At 40.8% G+C, this 18,995-nt stretch overlaps 4 protein-coding genes across 4 annotated transcripts; all 4 read left to right on the top strand.

Moving 5' to 3' along the window:
* Window positions 1–4,436: 4,436 nt before the first annotated feature.
* On the top strand, window positions 4,437–5,106 carry LOC148969559 (extracellular superoxide dismutase [Cu-Zn]-like). The gene has a single exon (XM_089125745.1). It carries the CDS (start codon window positions 4,447–4,449, stop codon window positions 5,104–5,106), a length of 660 nt encoding a protein of 219 aa, XP_088981871.1. The 5' UTR covers window positions 4,437–4,446.
* A 1,736-nt stretch (window positions 5,107–6,842) lies between these two features.
* On the top strand, window positions 6,843–9,360 carry LOC148969558 (extracellular superoxide dismutase [Cu-Zn]-like). The gene is made up of 2 exons (XM_089125417.1): window positions 6,843–6,857; window positions 8,764–9,360. Exons 1-2 carry the CDS (start codon window positions 6,843–6,845, stop codon window positions 9,358–9,360), a joined length of 612 nt encoding a protein of 203 aa, XP_088981543.1.
* Window positions 9,361–11,096: 1,736 nt separating this feature from the next.
* LOC148969557 (extracellular superoxide dismutase [Cu-Zn]-like) lies at window positions 11,097–15,328 on the top strand. Its single transcript, XM_089125416.1, has 3 exons — window positions 11,097–11,111; window positions 13,141–13,504; window positions 15,288–15,328. Exons 1-3 carry the CDS (start codon window positions 11,097–11,099, stop codon window positions 15,326–15,328), a joined length of 420 nt encoding a protein of 139 aa, XP_088981542.1.
* Window positions 15,329–17,198: 1,870 nt separating this feature from the next.
* LOC148969556 (extracellular superoxide dismutase [Cu-Zn]-like) lies at window positions 17,199–17,964 on the top strand. The gene has a single exon (XM_089125629.1). It carries the CDS (start codon window positions 17,209–17,211, stop codon window positions 17,866–17,868), a length of 660 nt encoding a protein of 219 aa, XP_088981755.1. The 5' UTR covers window positions 17,199–17,208; the 3' UTR covers window positions 17,869–17,964.
* Window positions 17,965–18,995: the final 1,031 nt, after the last annotated feature.

Below are 18,995 nucleotides of genomic sequence, written 5' to 3'. Positions count from 1 at the left end.
CTTTGAAATATGGTTCGTGTAGTACTAAATTTACTGGGCATTTATGGTCAATTAACATTTAATCTGGTTGTGGTGTTTTACCTAATGCAACTTCTACTCTCAGAGCTTTAAACCGTATTCTATCAAACATACCATGTTCTTAAACGGAATGATTTCACTGAATCCAATCTTCATTGTAGGCTATAAAGATCAACATGGAGAAAATGGTCCTACAAATCCCTCTGATATTGCTGGTGCTGCATATACAAGGAGGAGAGTTGACTAGAAGTCCAGTTTGTTCACCCATTGCCGAAGCTCCACAGCCGGAAGTCGTGGAGTTCAACAACACGATCTATGCCACTTGTGAAGTAACTCCCAGCCCCAATTTGCCACCTTCCCAGCCAAAGATCTTTGGGCAAATCCTCTTCAAGCAGGTCTTCCCCGATGGAGTTTTAGAGGTGAAAGTCAACCTCCGTGGTTTCCCTGCCAGGGATCGTCAAGAGCGTGCCATTGACGTCCATCGGTATGGAGACCTTAGTCAAGGCAGCGTCACTGTTGGTCCTCCTTACAATTCAAATGGTGTTGACCGCCCAAGTCGTCCTGGAGACATGGGCAACTTTGCTTCTGAGAAAGGAGTTATAAGGCTGTCCCTGGATCTCCCAGAGGCCAAGCTCTTCGGGGCTTATTCCATTCTGGGACGTTCGGTGGTGGTTCACGAGAAGGAGGGTGATTTTGGAATGGGGTCAGATGAGGAGAGTCAACCGAGTGGGTGTTCTGGACCGATAATTGCTTATGGTGTCATTGGTATTACTTCTCCAAGTCTGTGGCAGAAGACTGGACCGCTCCCCAGGAAAAGCTGTGGAGGAGGTCACTGAGAGACGGATATGGTGGAAAAGCAGATTCAAATGGGATAATCATGATTTTTCCTTCTGTGTTTGCATATGTCCTACATTAAAGTGATTCTTAAAATACTCTGAAATGATATCCCTAGATTTATTGCCATTACAAACACTTCCAATGCTTTTGACTGGTTTCCTGGTGTCCAGCAATTCGTGTCTGTTTTGGTCTTTTCAGAGACTTTTTGGCCATAGCTCCCAATAGTAAACAGCTCCACTCTTAAAAAAAAAATGTCCACTTTACCTGCGTTCATCCTATAGTTTAAGTTTGCTTGTACTGTGCTTAATGGGTTTACACTTTCAGAGCATGACAATGGTCTATAAATAGACACTATTTCTCTAAATGATAAAAGAGCGTTGCTTGATGCTATGACACTGATGGGTGTGACCACACCTCAAGGGTGGCTAGGGGAGGGTGGGGCACAACATAACGCCTTTTGACTTTATCAGTTTGTGTAAATCTGCTTGGGTTTAGGTTATTTATTTTCCCACATGTCTATTACAATTGTGGTTTTATTAATACAGTGTATACTTGATTCTTAATTTACCCAGAAAGAATGGAAGTGAAATGTGACAACATGACCCATAGGTGGGGTACATTGTAACATGTGAGGGGCACATTGTAACATATGACCGCTTAAAATGCTATCTGATCTAATCAAAAAATTAATGTACAATTCAGACAATTTTTTTTACGTTACCAGTATGATTTTTTTTCATGTAAAATAAAGGCTTTTTATATTGAAAATAAACAAATTTGAGTTTGACAAACACATCGCAAAACCCAGCTATACAGCATAGTTCAAAATAATTTCTGAACATTGACTCTCAGTTTTTATTAACATGTTTGTCGTGTTATCTCAATAGAATTCATAAAAGTATAGAATATGATAACATTTCTAATGGGGGCACATTGTAAACATGCCACAACTGGGCATTAAACCATGCTAGCGTCTTCTGCTAGTTAATCGAAGCATTAAAGAACTATATCAATTGCAGGGGTGGAAACTAACAAACTGTAGTTGAGTAAAAGTATTGTTACTTAATAATTGACTTGAGTGGAAGTACTGAAAAATAATATGACTCAAGTAAGAGTAAATAAGTAGTTTGCTTAAATATTCAAGTAACTGCATTACAAAGTTCTTTAGTAATATTTTTGTCTAATTTTACCAAAAATGGGAAGATGATAGCGATGTGGAGCACTAATCACTCAACCCTTTAATGCATTGCGAATCAACATAGCTTGTATGATTTCCATTTCCCGAGAGTAGATGTTAAAATTTTGTGCTGATTTGTACTCCGCTTTCGCCAAGATAAGCACAAACTAAGACGTAGCTTTCCAATGGCATACGCTTTTCCATCCATTTACACTTATTTCCTTCTGTCCGGTGTTAATGGCTGCAGGGTACTTGGCGCGTCATCACACACAATGGCTGCAACCACAGTGTGGTCTCCCCAGTGGACCAGCACGACAACCGTCTGCATTGAGCCGAGTTGGGGACATCTCTGACTCCCGTCCTTAAAGGATCAACTCCAGGCCAAACCCTGGTAAGTACGCGGGTAATGGATCCACTTCAAGACAGACCAGGACAGCAAGAATCGGCTCCAAGCCGAACAACGGTGGGTGTACAGGTAATGGCTCTTCTTCCAGGACAGTCAAGGCAACGGGAGATGAGTAACTCGCGTCTCTAACGGATCGGCTCCAGGCCGGACAATGGTAGGTACACGGGTAATGCCTCCTCTTCAAGACAAGCCAGGACAGCAAGAATCGGCTCCAAGCCGAACAACGGTGGGTGTACAGGTAATGGCTCCTCTTCCAGGCAGGCTAAGACAGCGGGGGATGAATTGCTCAGGTCGCTATATAAGACACACTCAACAAACACTGGTTAGGAAGACGCAACGCCCCTCGAGTTTAGGCGATCCAGCAGGTCAAAGCCACAAACTAAGGCGGGACTTTACTCCTCACACTCATGTATTCAGCAAAGCACTTCAAACGTGCAACTATCCACAATCTGCACTGCAATCCACACACTCACAGTGAACTGGGGCCTTTGCTCGTAGCTCCAAACGGGTTCCTCGTCTTTGGTGTGAATATAACTCTGGGACAGGTGCGGGGGCTGAATCCTCGTCCTTGAAGTATTTGGCCTCAAAGACGTCATGAAGGGTGGACAACGCATGGCTGGTTTTGAGAGATCAGAACATCATAATGTTAGTTTGAAGCAAACAATAATCCGACTAGTGCATACATAAGGGAACCAGATCTTCAACTTCGAGGAGATTATAGCTCAAAGACAGCACGAGAGATGGATAACAACAAACATATGGGCCTTGAAAAACCAGGACATCAAAGTGTTTAGTTCCCAACCAGTAATCATCCGACCATCGCATCCGTATGGGAACAACAAGTTTTGAGGATCAATATAGAAGGTAGTGTGGTACCTAACTGGTACCTAATGAAAATGAGAATTTATGCTATAATCTAGCTGGCTCATTTACAGTCTCTACATGAGTGCAAGATTGTTCATTAATGTGCACTGTCTTGAATAAGTAAATAAAGAGTGTACAAAAAGCAAGAAATTACTCGAGATCTCATAAATTAAAACAGTCAAAAACAAACAGTCACATTTACAGTAGAAACCTTTGAGCAGTTGGTTTAAGAAACATCAACACTGCCACACATCACAATCATCAGCATACAGTGGCTTTTCATATTTAGAGTTTATTTGTTCTTTCACACATTATTTCTCTATGACTGTCAGTAAAAATAGGTTTGGGGATATTTTTCAGGTTTAGTTTATTTCTGGGTACAAATCTGTCCCTAAACTATGGCTGATCCCCCCCCCCCACCCCACAGGCAAACAAAGGGAGCTAAATGAAAGACAGGTGAACTTAATTAGAGACTAACAGACTAATATGGTTAACTTGTAGCTCCACATGAGTTCGTATAAGAGCAACAGTTTGATTGTAAAGGAACATTCTCTCAACCCCAGTTCAGGATTGCACATGGATTAAGTTTCGGAGTGTTTCTTTGGATTTTCAACTATACGGTGATGGTCCTATGCTGTTTTTGATTTGTTTGTTTCTCTCTCCATTCTTGCAAACATTGACTTGAATTAGTACAACAAAAAGGTTGTTTTTTTTTAAATTCACTTCACTTGCCCTTGTGACAAAGTGCACTTTAGCATTTAAGTAAATAAAACTTTAAAATATACATAAGTGCAAGAATATAATGTTTTCAGACTTAATTGCCTGTTTATAGAACTGTAAATAAAACTGTGTTCTAGTTTAAAAGTACTGTATATGCAGTTAGCTGAAACAGTCATTGGTTTGACCCAAGCTTATCTCTCTATATATAATTACATAACTACTTGTATTGTCTTTGAAATATGGTTCGTGTAGTACTAAATTTACTGGGCATTTATGGTCAATTAACATTTAATCTGGTTGTGGTGTTTTACCTAATGCAACTTCTACTCTCAGAGCTTTAAACCGTATTCTATCAAACATACCATGTTCTTAAACGGAATGATTTCACTGAATCCAATCTTCATTGTAGGCTATAAAGATCAACATGGAGAAAATGGTCCTACAAATCCCTCTGATATTGCTGGTGCTGCATATACAAGGAGGAGAGTTGACTAGAAGTCCAGTTTGTTCACCCATTGCCGAAGCTCCACAGCCGGAAGTCGTGGAGTTCAACAACACGATCTATGCCACTTGTGAAGTAACTCCCAGCCCCAATTTGCCACCTTCCCAGCCAAAGATCTTTGGGCAAATCCTCTTCAAGCAGGTCTTCCCCGATGGAGTTTTAGAGGTGAAAGTCAACCTCCGTGGTTTCCCTGCCAGGGATCGTCAAGAGCGTGCCATTGACGTCCATCGGTATGGAGACCTTAGTCAAGGCAGCGTCACTGTTGGTCCTCCTTACAATTCAAATGGTGTTGACCGCCCAAGTCGTCCTGGAGACATGGGCAACTTTGCTTCTGAGAAAGGAGTTATAAGGCTGTCCCTGGATCTCCCAGAGGCCAAGCTCTTCGGGGCTTATTCCATTCTGGGACGTTCGGTGGTGGTTCACGAGAAGGAGGGTGATTTTGGAATGGGGTCAGATGAGGAGAGTCAACCGAGTGGGTGTTCTGGACCGATAATTGCTTATGGTGTCATTGGTATTACTTCTCCAAGTCTGTGGCAGAAGACTGGACCGCTCCCCAGGAAAAGCTGTGGAGGAGGTCACTGAGAGACGGATATGGTGGAAAAGCAGATTCAAATGGGATAATCATGATTTTTCCTTCTGTGTTTGCATATGTCCTACATTAAAGTGATTCTTAAAATACTCTGAAATGATATCCCTAGATTTATTGCCATTACAAACACTTCCAATGCTTTTGACTGGTTTCCTGGTGTCCAGCAATTCGTGTCTGTTTTGGTCTTTTCAGAGACTTTTTGGCCATAGCTCCCAATAGTAAACAGCTCCACTCTTAAAAAAAAAAATGTCCACTTTACCTGCGTTCATCCTATAGTTTAAGTTTGCTTGTACTGTGCTTAATGGGTTTACACTTTCAGAGCATGACAATGGTCTATAAATAGACACTATTTCTCTAAATGATAAAAGAGCGTTGCTTGATGCTATGACACTGATGGGTGTGACCACACCTCAAGGGTGGCTAGGGGAGGGTGGGGCACAACATAACGCCTTTTGACTTTATCAGTTTGTGTAAATCTGCTTGGGTTTAGGTTATTTATTTTCCCACATGTCTATTACAATTGTGGTTTTATTAATACAGTGTATACTTGATTCTTAATTTACCCAGAAAGAATGGAAGTGAAATGTGACAACATGACCCATAGGTGGGGTACATTGTAACATGTGAGGGGCACATTGTAACATATGACCGCTTAAAATGCTATCTGATCTAATCAAAAAATTAATGTACAATTCAGACAATTTTTTTTACGTTACCAGTATGATTTTTTTTCATGTAAAATAAAGGCTTTTTATATTGAAAATAAACAAATTTGAGTTTGACAAACACATCGCAAAACCCAGCTATACAGCATAGTTCAAAATAATTTCTGAACATTGACTCTCAGTTTTTATTAACATGTTTGTCGTGTTATCTCAATAGAATTCATAAAAGTATAGAATATGATAACATTTCTAATGGGGGCACATTGTAAACATGCCACAACTGGGCATTAAACCATGCTAGCGTCTTCTGCTAGTTAATCGAAGCATTAAAGAACTATATCAATTGCAGGGGTGGAAACTAACAAACTGTAGTTGAGTAAAAGTATTGTTACTTAATAATTGACTTGAGTGGAAGTACTGAAAAATAATATGACTCAAGTAAGAGTAAATAAGTAGTTTGCTTAAATATTCAAGTAACTGCATTACAAAGTTCTTTAGTAATATTTTTGTCTAATTTTACCAAAAATGGGAAGATGATAGCGATGTGGAGCACTAATCACTCAACCCTTTAATGCATTGCGAATCAACATAGCTTGTATGATTTCCATTTCCCGAGAGTAGATGTTAAAATTTTGTGCTGATTTGTACTCCGCTTTCGCCAAGATAAGCACAAACTAAGACGTAGCTTTCCAATGGCATACGCTTTTCCATCCATTTACACTTATTTCCTTCTGTCCGGTGTTAATGGCTGCAGGGTACTTGGCGCGTCATCACACACAATGGCTGCAACCACAGTGTGGTCTCCCCAGTGGACCAGCACGACAACCGTCTGCATTGAGCCGAGTTGGGGACATCTCTGACTCCCGTCCTTAAAGGATCAACTCCAGGCCAAACCCTGGTAAGTACGCGGGTAATGGATCCACTTCAAGACAGACCAGGACAGCAAGAATCGGCTCCAAGCCGAACAACGGTGGGTGTACAGGTAATGGCTCTTCTTCCAGGACAGTCAAGGCAACGGGAGATGAGTAACTCGCGTCTCTAACGGATCGGCTCCAGGCCGGACAATGGTAGGTACACGGGTAATGCCTCCTCTTCAAGACAAGCCAGGACAGCAAGAATCGGCTCCAAGCCGAACAACGGTGGGTGTACAGGTAATGGCTCCTCTTCCAGGCAGGCTAAGACAGCGGGGGATGAATTGCTCAGGTCGCTATATAAGACACACTCAACAAACACTGGTTAGGAAGACGCAACGCCCCTCGAGTTTAGGCGATCCAGCAGGTCAAAGCCACAAACTAAGGCGGGACTTTACTCCTCACACTCATGTATTCAGCAAAGCACTTCAAACGTGCAACTATCCACAATCTGCACTGCAATCCACACACTCACAGTGAACTGGGGCCTTTGCTCGTAGCTCCAAACGGGTTCCTCGTCTTTGGTGTGACTATAACTCTGGGACAGGTGCGGGGGCTGAATCCTCGTCCTTGAAGTATTTGGCCTCAAAGACGTCATGAAGGGTGGACAACGCATGGCTGGTTTTGAGAGATCAGAACATCATAATGTTAGTTTGAAGCAAACAATAATCCGACTAGTGCATACATAAGGGAACCAGATCTTCAACTTCGAGGAGATTATAGCTCAAAGACAGCACGAGAGATGGATAACAACAAACATATGGGCCTTGAAAAACCAGGACATCAAAGTGTTTAGTTCCCAACCAGTAATCATCCGACCATCGCATCCGTATGGGAACAACAAGTTTTGAGGATCAATATAGAAGGTAGTGTGGTACCTAACTGGTACCTAATGAAAATGAGAATTTATGCTATAATCTAGCTGGCTCATTTACAGTCTCTACATGAGTGCAAGATTGTTCATTAATGTGCACTGTCTTGAATAAGTAAATAAAGAGTGTACAAAAAGCAAGAAATTACTCGAGATCTCATAAATTAAAACAGTCAAAAACAAACAGTCACATTTACAGTAGAAACCTTTGAGCAGTTGGTTTAAGAAACATCAACACTGCCACACATCACAATCATCAGCATACAGTGGCTTTTCATATTTAGAGTTTATTTGTTCTTTCACACATTATTTTTCTATGACTGTCAGTAAAAATAGGTTTGGGGATATTTTTCAGGTTTAGTTTATTTCTGGGTACAAATCTGTCCCTAAACTATGGCTGATCCCCCCCCCCCCCACCCCACAGGCAAACAAAGGGAGCTAAATGAAAGACAGGTGAACTTAATTAGAGACTAACAGACTAATATGGTTAACTTGTAGCTCCACATGAGTTCGTATAAGAGCAACAGTTTGATTGTAGAGGAACATTCTCTCAACCCCAGTTCAGGATTGCACATGGATTAAGTTTCGGAGTGTTTCTTTGGATTTTCAACTATACGGTGATGGTCCTATGCTGTTTTTGATTTGTTTGTTTCTCTCTCCATTCTTGCAAACATTGACTTGAATTAGTACAACAAAAAGGTTGTTTTTTTTAAATTCACTTCACTTGCCCTTGTGACAAAGTGCACTTTAGCATTTAAGTAAATAAAACTTTAAAATATACATAAGTGCAAGAATATAATGTTTTCAGACTTAATTGCCTGTTTATAGAACTGTAAATAAAACTGTGTTCTAGTTTAAAAGTACTGTATATGCAGTTAGCTGAAACAGTCATTGGTTTGACCCAAGCTTATCTCTCTATATATAATTACATAACTACTTGTATTGTCTTTGAAATATGGTTCGTGTAGTACTAAATTTACTGGGCATTTATGGTCAATTAACATTTAATCTGGTTGTGGTGTTTTACCTAATGCAACTTCTACTCTCAGAGCTTTAAACCGTATTCTATCAAACATACCATGTTCTTAAACGGAATGATTTCACTGAATCCAATCTTCATTGTAGGCTATAAAGATCAACATGGAGAAAATGGTCCTACAAATCCCTCTGATATTGCTGGTGCTGCATATACAAGGAGGATAGTTGACTAGAAGTCCAGTTTGTTCACCCATTGCCGAAGCTCCACAGCCGGAAGTCGTGGAGTTCAACAACACGATCTATGCCACTTGTGAAGTAACTCCCAGCCCCAATTTGCCACCTTCCCAGCCAAAGATCTTTGGGCAAATCCTCTTCAAGCAGGTCTTCCCCGATGGAGTTTTAGAGGTGAAAGTCAACCTCCGTGGTTTCCCTGCCAGGGATCGTCAAGAGCGTGCCATTGACGTCCATCGGTATGGAGACCTTAGTCAAGGCAGCGTCACTGTTGGTCCTCCTTACAATTCAAATGGTGTTGACCGCCCAAGTCGTCCTGGAGACATGGGCAACTTTGCTTCTGAGAAAGGAGTTATAAGGCTGTCCCTGGATCTCCCAGAGGCCAAGCTCTTCGGGGCTTATTCCATTCTGGGACGTTCGGTGGTGGTTCACGAGAAGGAGGGTGATTTTGGAATGGGGTCAGATGAGGAGAGTCAACCGAGTGGGTGTTCTGGACCGATAATTGCTTATGGTGTCATTGGTATTACTTCTCCAAGTCTGTGGCAGAAGACTGGACCGCTCCCCAGGAAAAGCTGTGGAGGAGGTCACTGAGAGACGGATATGGTGGAAAAGCAGATTCAAATGGGATAATCATGATTTTTCCTTCTGTGTTTGCATATGTCCTACATTAAAGTGATTCTTAAAATACTCTGAAATGATATCCCTAGATTTATTGCCATTACAAACACTTCCAATGCTTTTGACTGGTTTCCTGGTGTCCAGCAATTCGTGTCTGTTTTGGTCTTTTCAGAGACTTTTTGGCCATAGCTCCCAATAGTAAACAGCTCCACTCTTAAAAAAAAAAATGTCCACTTTACCTGCGTTCATCCTATAGTTTAAGTTTGCTTGTACTGTGCTTAATGGGTTTACACTTTCAGAGCATGACAATGGTCTATAAATAGACACTATTTCTCTAAATGATAAAAGAGCGTTGCTTGATGCTATGACACTGATGGGTGTGACCACACCTCAAGGGTGGCTAGGGGAGGGTGGGGCACAACATAACGCCTTTTGACTTTATCAGTTTGTGTAAATCTGCTTGGGTTTAGGTTATTTATTTTCCCACATGTCTATTACAATTGTGGTTTTATTAATACAGTGTATACTTGATTCTTAATTTACCCAGAAAGAATGGAAGTGAAATGTGACAACATGACCCATAGGTGGGGTACATTGTAACATGTGAGGGGCACATTGTAACATATGACCGCTTAAAATGCTATCTGATCTAATCAAAAAATTAATGTACAATTCAGACAATTTTTTTTACGTTACCAGTATGATTTTTTTTCATGTAAAATAAAGGCTTTTTATATTGAAAATAAACAAATTTGAGTTTGACAAACACATCGCAAAACCCAGCTATACAGCATAGTTCAAAATAATTTCTGAACATTGACTCTCAGTTTTTATTAACATGTTTGTCGTGTTATCTCAATAGAATTCATAAAAGTATAGAATATGATAACATTTCTAATGGGGGCACATTGTAAACATGCCACAACTGGGCATTAAACCATGCTAGCGTCTTCTGCTAGTTAATCGAAGCATTAAAGAACTATATCAATTGCAGGGGTGGAAACTAACAAACTGTAGTTGAGTAAAAGTATTGTTACTTAATAATTGACTTGAGTGGAAGTACTGAAAAATAATATGACTCAAGTAAGAGTAAATAAGTAGTTTGCTTAAATATTCAAGTAACTGCATTACAAAGTTCTTTAGTAATATTTTTGTCTAATTTTACCAAAAATGGGAAGATGATAGCGATGTGGAGCACTAATCACTCAACCCTTTAATGCATTGCGAATCAACATAGCTTGTATGATTTCCATTTCCCGAGAGTAGATGTTAAAATTTTGTGCTGATTTGTACTCCGCTTTCGCCAAGATAAGCACAAACTAAGACGTAGCTTTCCAATGGCATACGCTTTTCCATCCATTTACACTTATTTCCTTCTGTCCGGTGTTAATGGCTGCAGGGTACTTGGCGCGTCATCACACACAATGGCTGCAACCACAGTGTGGTCTCCCCAGTGGACCAGCACGACAACCGTCTGCATTGAGCCGAGTTGGGGACATCTCTGACTCCCGTCCTTAAAGGATCAACTCCAGGCCAAACCCTGGTAAGTACGCGGGTAATGGATCCACTTCAAGACAGACCAGGACAGCAAGAATCGGCTCCAAGCCGAACAACGGTGGGTGTACAGGTAATGGCTCTTCTTCCAGGACAGTCAAGGCAACGGGAGATGAGTAACTCGCGTCTCTAACGGATCGGCTCCAGGCCGGACAATGGTAGGTACACGGGTAATGCCTCCTCTTCAAGACAAGCCAGGACAGCAAGAATCGGCTCCAAGCCGAACAACGGTGGGTGTACAGGTAATGGCTCCTCTTCCAGGCAGGCTAAGACAGCGGGGGATGAATTGCTCAGGTCGCTATATAAGACACACTCAACAAACACTGGTTAGGAAGACGCAACGCCCCTCGAGTTTAGGCGATCCAGCAGGTCAAAGCCACAAACTAAGGCGGGACTTTACTCCTCACACTCATGTATTCAGCAAAGCACTTCCAACGTGCAACTATCCACAATCTGCACTGCAATCCACACACTCACAGTGAACTGGGGCCTTTGCTCGTAGCTCCAAACGGGTTCCTCGTCTTTGGTGTGACTATAACTCTGGGACAGGTGCGGGGGCTGAATCCTCGTCCTTGAAGTATTTGGCCTCAAAGACGTCATGAAGGGTGGACAACGCATGGCTGGTTTTGAGAGATCAGAACATCATAATGTTAGTTTGAAGCAAACAATAATCCGACTAGTGCATACATAAGGGAACCAGATCTTCAACTTCGAGGAGATTATAGCTCAAAGACAGCACGAGAGATGGATAACAACAAACATATGGGCCTTGAAAAACCAGGACATCAAAGTGTTTAGTTCCCAACCAGTAATCATCCGACCATCGCATCCGTATGGGAACAACAAGTTTTGAGGATCAATATAGAAGGTAGTGTGGTACCTAACTGGTACCTAATGAAAATGAGAATTTATGCTATAATCTAGCTGGCTCATTTACAGTCTCTACATGAGTGCAAGATTGTTCATTAATGTGCACTGTCTTGAATAAGTAAATAAAGAGTGTACAAAAAGCAAGAAATTACTCGAGATCTCATAAATTAAAACAGTCAAAAACAAACAGTCACATTTACAGTAGAAACCTTTGAGCAGTTGGTTTAAGAAACATCAACACTGCCACACATCACAATCATCAGCATACAGTGGCTTTTCATATTTAGAGTTTATTTGTTCTTTCACACATTATTTCTCTATGACTGTCAGTAAAAATAGGTTTGGGGATATTTTTCAGGTTTAGTTTATTTCTGGGTACAAATCTGTCCCTAAACTATGGCTGATCCCCCCCCCCCCACCCCACAGGCAAACAAAGGGAGCTAAATGAAAGACAGGTGAACTTAATTAGAGACTAACAGACTAATATGGTTAACTTGTAGATCCACATGAGTTTGTATAAGAGCAACAGTTTGATTGTAAAGGAACATTCTCTCAACCCCAGTTCAGGATTGCACATGGATTAAGTTTCGGAGTGTTTCTTTGGATTTTCAACTATACGGTGATGGTCCTATGCTGTTTTTGATTTGTTTGTTTCTCTCTCCATTCTTGCAAACATTGACTTGAATTAGTACAACAAAAAGGTTGTTTTTTTTTAAATTCACTTCACTTGCCCTTGTGACAAAGTGCACTTTAGCATTTAAGTAAATAAAACTTTAAAATATACATAAGTGCAAGAATATAATGTTTTCAGACTTAATTGCCTGTTTATAGAACTGTAAATAAAACTGTGTTCTAGTTTAAAAGTACTGTATATGCAGTTAGCTGAAACAGTCATTGGTTTGACCCAAGCTTATCTCTCTATATATAATTACATAACTACTTGTATTGTCTTTGAAATATGGTTCGTGTAGTACTAAATTTACTGGGCATTTATGGTCAATTAACATTTAATCTGGTTGTGGTGTTTTACCTAATGCAACTTCTACTCTCAGAGCTTTAAACCGTATTCTATCAAACATACCATGTTCTTAAACGGAATGATTTCACTGAATCCAATCTTCATTGTAGGCTATAAAGATCAACATGGAGAAAATGGTCCTACAAATCCCTCTGATATTGCTGGTGCTGCATATACAAGGAGGAGAGTTGACTAGAAGTCCAGTTTGTTCACCCATTGCCGAAGCTCCACAGCCGGAAGTCGTGGAGTTCAACAACACGATCTATGCCACTTGTGAAGTAACTCCCAGCCCCAATTTGCCACCTTCCCAGCCAAAGATCTTTGGGCAAATCCTCTTCAAGCAGGTCTTCCCCGATGGAGTTTTAGAGGTGAAAGTCAACCTCCGTGGTTTCCCTGCCAGGGATCGTCAAGAGCGTGCCATTGACGTCCATTGGTATGGAGACCTTAGTCAAGGCAGCGTCACTGTTGGTCCTCCTTACAATTCAAATGGTGTTGACCGCCCAAGTTGTCCTGGAGACATGGGCAACTTTGCTTCTGAGAAAGGAGTTATAAGGCTGTCCCTGGATCTCCCAGAGGCCAAGCTCTTCGGGGCTTATTCCATTCTGGGACGTTCGGTGGTGGTTCACGAGAAGGAGGGTGATTTTGGAATGGGGTCAGATGAGGAGAGTCAACCGAGTGGGTGTTCTGGACCGATAATTGCTTATGGTGTCATTGGTATTACTTCTCCAAGTCTGTGGCAGAAGACTGGACCGCTCCCCAGGAAAAGCTGTGGAGGAGGTCACTGAGAGACGGATATGGTGGAAAAGCAGATTCAAATGGGATAATCATGATTTTTCCTTCTGTGTTTGCATATGTCCTACATTAAAGTGATTCTTAAAATACTCTGAAATGATATCCCTAGATTTATTGCCATTACAAACACTTCCAATGCTTTTGACTGGTTTCCTGGTGTCCAGCAATTCGTGTCTGTTTTGGTCTTTTCAGAGACTTTTTGGCCATAGCTCCCAATAGTAAACGGCTCCACTCTTAAAAAAAAAAATGTCCACTTTACCTGCGTTCATCCTATAGTTTAAGTTTGCTTGTACTGTGCTTAATGGGTTTACACTTTCAGAGCATGACAATGGTCTATAAATAGACACTATTTCTCTAAATGATAAAAGAGCGTTGCTTGATGCTATGACACTGATGGGTGTGACCACACCTCAAGGGTGGCTAGGGGAGGGTGGGGCACAACATAACGCCTTTTGACTTTATCAGTTTGTGTAAATCTGCTTGGGTTTAGGTTATTTATTTTCCCACATGTCTATTACAATTGTGGTTTTATTAATACAGTGTATACTTGATTCTTAATTTACCCAGAAAGAATGGAAGTGAAATGTGACAACATGACCCATAGGTGGGGTACATTGTAACATGTGAGGGGCACATTGTAACATATGACCGCTTAAAATGCTATCTGATCTAATCAAAAAATTAATGTACAATTCAGACAATTTTTTTTACGTTACCAGTATGATTTTTTTTCATGTAAAATAAAGGCTTTTTATATTGAAAATAAACAAATTTGAGTTTGACAAACACATCGCAAAACCCAGCTATACAGCATAGTTCAAAATAATTTCTGAACATTGACTCTCAGTTTTTATTAACATGTTTGTCGTGTTATCTCAATAGAATTCATAAAAGTATAGAATATGATAACATTTCTAATGGGGGCACATTGTAAACATGCCACAACTGGGCATTAAACCATGCTAGCGTCTTCTGCTAGTTAATCGAAGCATTAAAGAACTATATCAATTGCAGGGGTGGAAACTAACAAACTGTAGTTGAGTAAAAGTATTGTTACTTAATAATTGACTTGAGTGGAAGTACTGAAAAATAATATGACTCAAGTAAGAGTAAATAAGTAGTTTGCTTAAATATTCAAGTAACTGCATTACAAAGTTCTTTAGTAATATTTTTGTCTAATTTTACCAAAAATGGGAAGATGATAGCGATGTGGAGCACTAATCACTCAACCCTTTGATGCATTGCGAATCAACATAGCTTGTATGATTTCCATTTCCCGAGAGTAGATGTTAAAATTTTGTGCTGATTTGTACTCCGCTTTCGCCAAGATAAGCACAAACTAAGACGTAGCTTTCCAATGGCATACGCTTTTCCATCCATTTACACTTATTTCCTTCTGTCCGGTGTTAATGGCTGCAGGGTACTTGGCGCGTCATCACACACAATGGCTGCAACCACAGTGTGGTCTCCCCAGTGGACCAGCACGACAACCGTCTGCATTGAGCCGAGTTGGGGACATCTCTGACTCCCGTCCTTAAAGGATCAACTCCAGGCCAAACCCTGGTAAGTACGCGGGTAATGGATCCACTTCAAGACAGACCAGGACAGCAAGAATCGGCTCCAAGCCGAACAACGGTGGGTGTACAGGTAATGGCTCTTCTTCCAGGACAGTCAAGGCAACGGGAGATGAGTAACTCGCGTCTCTAACGGATCGGCTCCAGGCCGGACAATGGTAGGTACACGGGTAATGCCTCCTCTTCAAGACAAGCCAGGACAGCAAGAATCGGCTCCAAGCCGAACAACGGTGGGTGTACAGGTAATGGCTCCTCTTCCAGGCAGGCTAAGACAGCGGGGGATGAATTGCTCAGGTCGCTATATAAGACACACTCAACAAACACTGGTTAGGAAGACGCAACGCCCCTCGAGTTTAGGCGATCCAGCAGGTCAAAGCCACAAACTAAGGCGGGACTTTACTCCTCACACTCATGTATTCAGCAAAGCACTTCCAACGTGCAACTATCCACAATCTGCACTGCAATCCACACACTCACAGTGAACTGGGGCCTTTGCTCGTAGCTCCAAACGGGTTCCTCGTCTTTGGTGTGACTATAACTCTGGGACAGGTGCGGGGGCTGAATCCTCGTCCTTGAAGTATTTGGCCTCAAAGACGTCATGAAGGGTGGACAACGCATGGCTGGTTTTGAGAGATCAGAACATCATAATGTTAGTTTGAAGCAAACAATAATCCGACTAGTGCATACATAAGGGAACCAGATCTTCAACTTCGAGGAGATTATAGCTCAAAGACAGCACGAGAGATGGATAACAACAAACATATGGGCCTTGAAAAACCAGGACATCAAAGTGTTTAGTTCCCAACCAGTAATCATCCGACCATCGCATCCGTATGGGAACAACAAGTTTTGAGGATCAATATAGAAGGTAGTGTGGTACCTAACTGGTACCTAATGAAAATGAGAATTTATGCTATAATCTAGCTGGCTCATTTACAGTCTCTACATGAGTGCAAGATTGTTCATTAATGTGCACTGTCTTGAATAAGTAAATAAAGAGTGTACAAAAAGCAAGAAATTACTCGAGATCTCATAAATTAAAACAGTCAAAAACAAACAGTCACATTTACAGTAGAAACCTTTGAGCAGTTGGTTTAAGAAACATCAACACTGCCACACATCACAATCATCAGCATACAGTGGCTTTTCATATTTAGAGTTTATTTGTTCTTTCACACATTATTTCTCTATGACTGTCAGTAAAAATAGGTTTGGGGATATTTTTCAGGTTTAGTTTATTTCTGGGTACAAATCTGTCCCTAAACTATGGCTGATCCCCCCCCCCCCACCCCACAGGCAAACAAAGGGAGCTAAATGAAAGACAGGTGAACTTAATTAGAGACTAACAGACTAATATGGTTAACTTGTAGATCCACATGAGTTTGTATAAGAGCAACAGTTTGATTGTAAAGGAACATTCTCTCAACCCCAGTTCAGGATTGCACATGGATTAAGTTTCGGAGTGTTTCTTTGGATTTTCAACTATACGGTGATGGTCCTATGCTGTTTTTGATTTGTTTGTTTCTCTCTCCATTCTTGCAAACATTGACTTGAATTAGTACAACAAAAAGGTTGTTTTTTTTTAAATTCACTTCACTTGCCCTTGTGACAAAGTGCACTTTAGCATTTAAGTAAATAAAACTTTAAAATATACATAAGTGCAAGAATATAATGTTTTCAGACTTAATTGCCTGTTTATAGAACTGTAAATAAAACTGTGTTCTAGTTTAAAAGTACTGTATATGCAGTTAGCTGAAACAGTCATTGGTTTGACCCAAGCTTATCTCTCTATATATAATTACATAACTACTTGTATTGTCTTTGAAATATGGTTCGTGTAGTACTAAATTTACTGGGCATTTATGGTCAATTAACATTTAATCTGGTTGTGGTGTTTTACCTAATGCAACTTCTACTCTCAGAGCTTTAAACCGTATTCTATCAAACATACCATGTTCTTAAACGGAATGATTTCACTGAATCCAATCTTCATTGTAGGCTATAAAGATCAACATGGAGAAAATGGTCCTACAAATCCCTCTGATATTGCTGGTGCTGCATATACAAGGAGGAGAGTTGACTAGAAGTCCAGTTTGTTCACCCATTGCCGAAGCTCCACAGCCGGAAGTCGTGGAGTTCAACAACACGATCTATGCCACTTGTGAAGTAACTCCCAGCCCCAATTTGCCACCTTCCCAGCCAAAGATCTTTGGGCAAATCCTCTTCAAGCAGGTCTTCCCCGATGGAGTTTTAGAGGTGAAAGTCAACCTCCGTGGTTTCCCTGCCAGGGATCGTCAAGAGCGTGCCATTGACGTCCATTGGTATGGAGACCTTAGTCAAGGCAGCGTCACTGTTGGTCCTCCTTACAATTCAAATGGTGTTGACCGCCCAAGTCGTCCTGGAGACATGGGCAACTTTGCTTCTGAGAAAGGAGTTATAAGGCTGTCCCTGGATCTCCCAGAGGCCAAGCTCTTCGGGGCTTATTCCATTCTGGGACGTTCGGTGGTGGTTCACGAGAAGGAGGGTGATTTTGGAATGGGGTCAGATGAGGAGAGTCAACCGAGTGGGTGTTCTGGACCGATAATTGCTTATGGTGTCCTTGGTATTACTTCTCCAAGTCTGTGGCAGAAGACTGGACCGCTCCCCAGGAAAAGCTGTGGAGGAGGTCACTGAGAGACGGATATGGTGGAAAAGCAGATTCAAATGGGATAATCATGATTTTTCCTTCTGTGTTTGCATATGTCCTACATTAAAGTGATTCTTAAAATACTCTGAAATGATATCCCTAGATTTATTGCCATTACAAACACTTCCAATGCTTTTGACTGGTTTCCTGGTGTCCAGCAATTCGTGTCTGTTTTGGTCTTTTCAGAGACTTTTTGGCCATAGCTCCCAATAGTAAACAGCTCCACTCTTAAAAAAAAAAATGTCCACTTTACCTGCGTTCATCCTATAGTTTAAGTTTGCTTGTACTGTGCTTAATGGGTTTACACTTTCAGAGCATGACAATGGTCTATAAATAGACACTATTTCTCTAAATGATAAAAGAGCGTTGCTTGATGCTATGACACTGATGGGTGTGACCACACCTCAAGGGTGGCTAGGGGAGGGTGGGGCACAACATAACGCCTTTTGACTTTATCAGTTTGTGTAAATCTGCTTGGGTTTAGGTTATTTATTTTCCCACATGTCTATTACAATTGTGGTTTTATTAATACAGTGTATACTTGATTCTTAATTTACCCAGAAAGAATGGAAGTGAAATGTGACAACATGACCCATAGGTGGGGTACATTGTAACATGTGAGGGGCACATTGTAACATATGACCGCTTAAAATGCTATCTGATCTAATCAAAAAATTAATGTACAATTCAGACAATTTTTTTTACGTTACCAGTATGATTTTTTTTCATGTAAAATAAAGGCTTTTTATATTGAAAATAAACAAATTTGAGTTTGACAAACACATCGCAAAACCCAGCTATACAGCATAGTTCAAAATAATTTCTGAACATTGACTCTCAGTTTTTATTAACATGTTTGTCGTGTTATCTCAATAGAATTCATAAAAGTATAGAATATGATAACATTTCTAATGGGGGCACATTGTAAACATGCCACAACTGGGCATTAAACCATGCTAGCGTCTTCTGCTAGTTAATCGAAGCATTAAAGAACTATATCAATTGCAGGGGTGGAAACTAACAAACTGTAGTTGAGTAAAAGTATTGTTACTTAATAATTGACTTGAGTGGAAGTACTGAAAAATAATATGACTCAAGTAAGAGTAAATAAGTA

This window comes from Pimephales promelas, chromosome 22 (genome assembly GCF_988280905.1).
Source record: "Pimephales promelas chromosome 22, fPimPro1.hap1.1, whole genome shotgun sequence".
Taxonomy (NCBI): Eukaryota; Metazoa; Chordata; class Actinopteri; order Cypriniformes; family Leuciscidae; genus Pimephales; species Pimephales promelas.
This window is presented reverse-complemented; position numbering and strand designations above follow the sequence as displayed.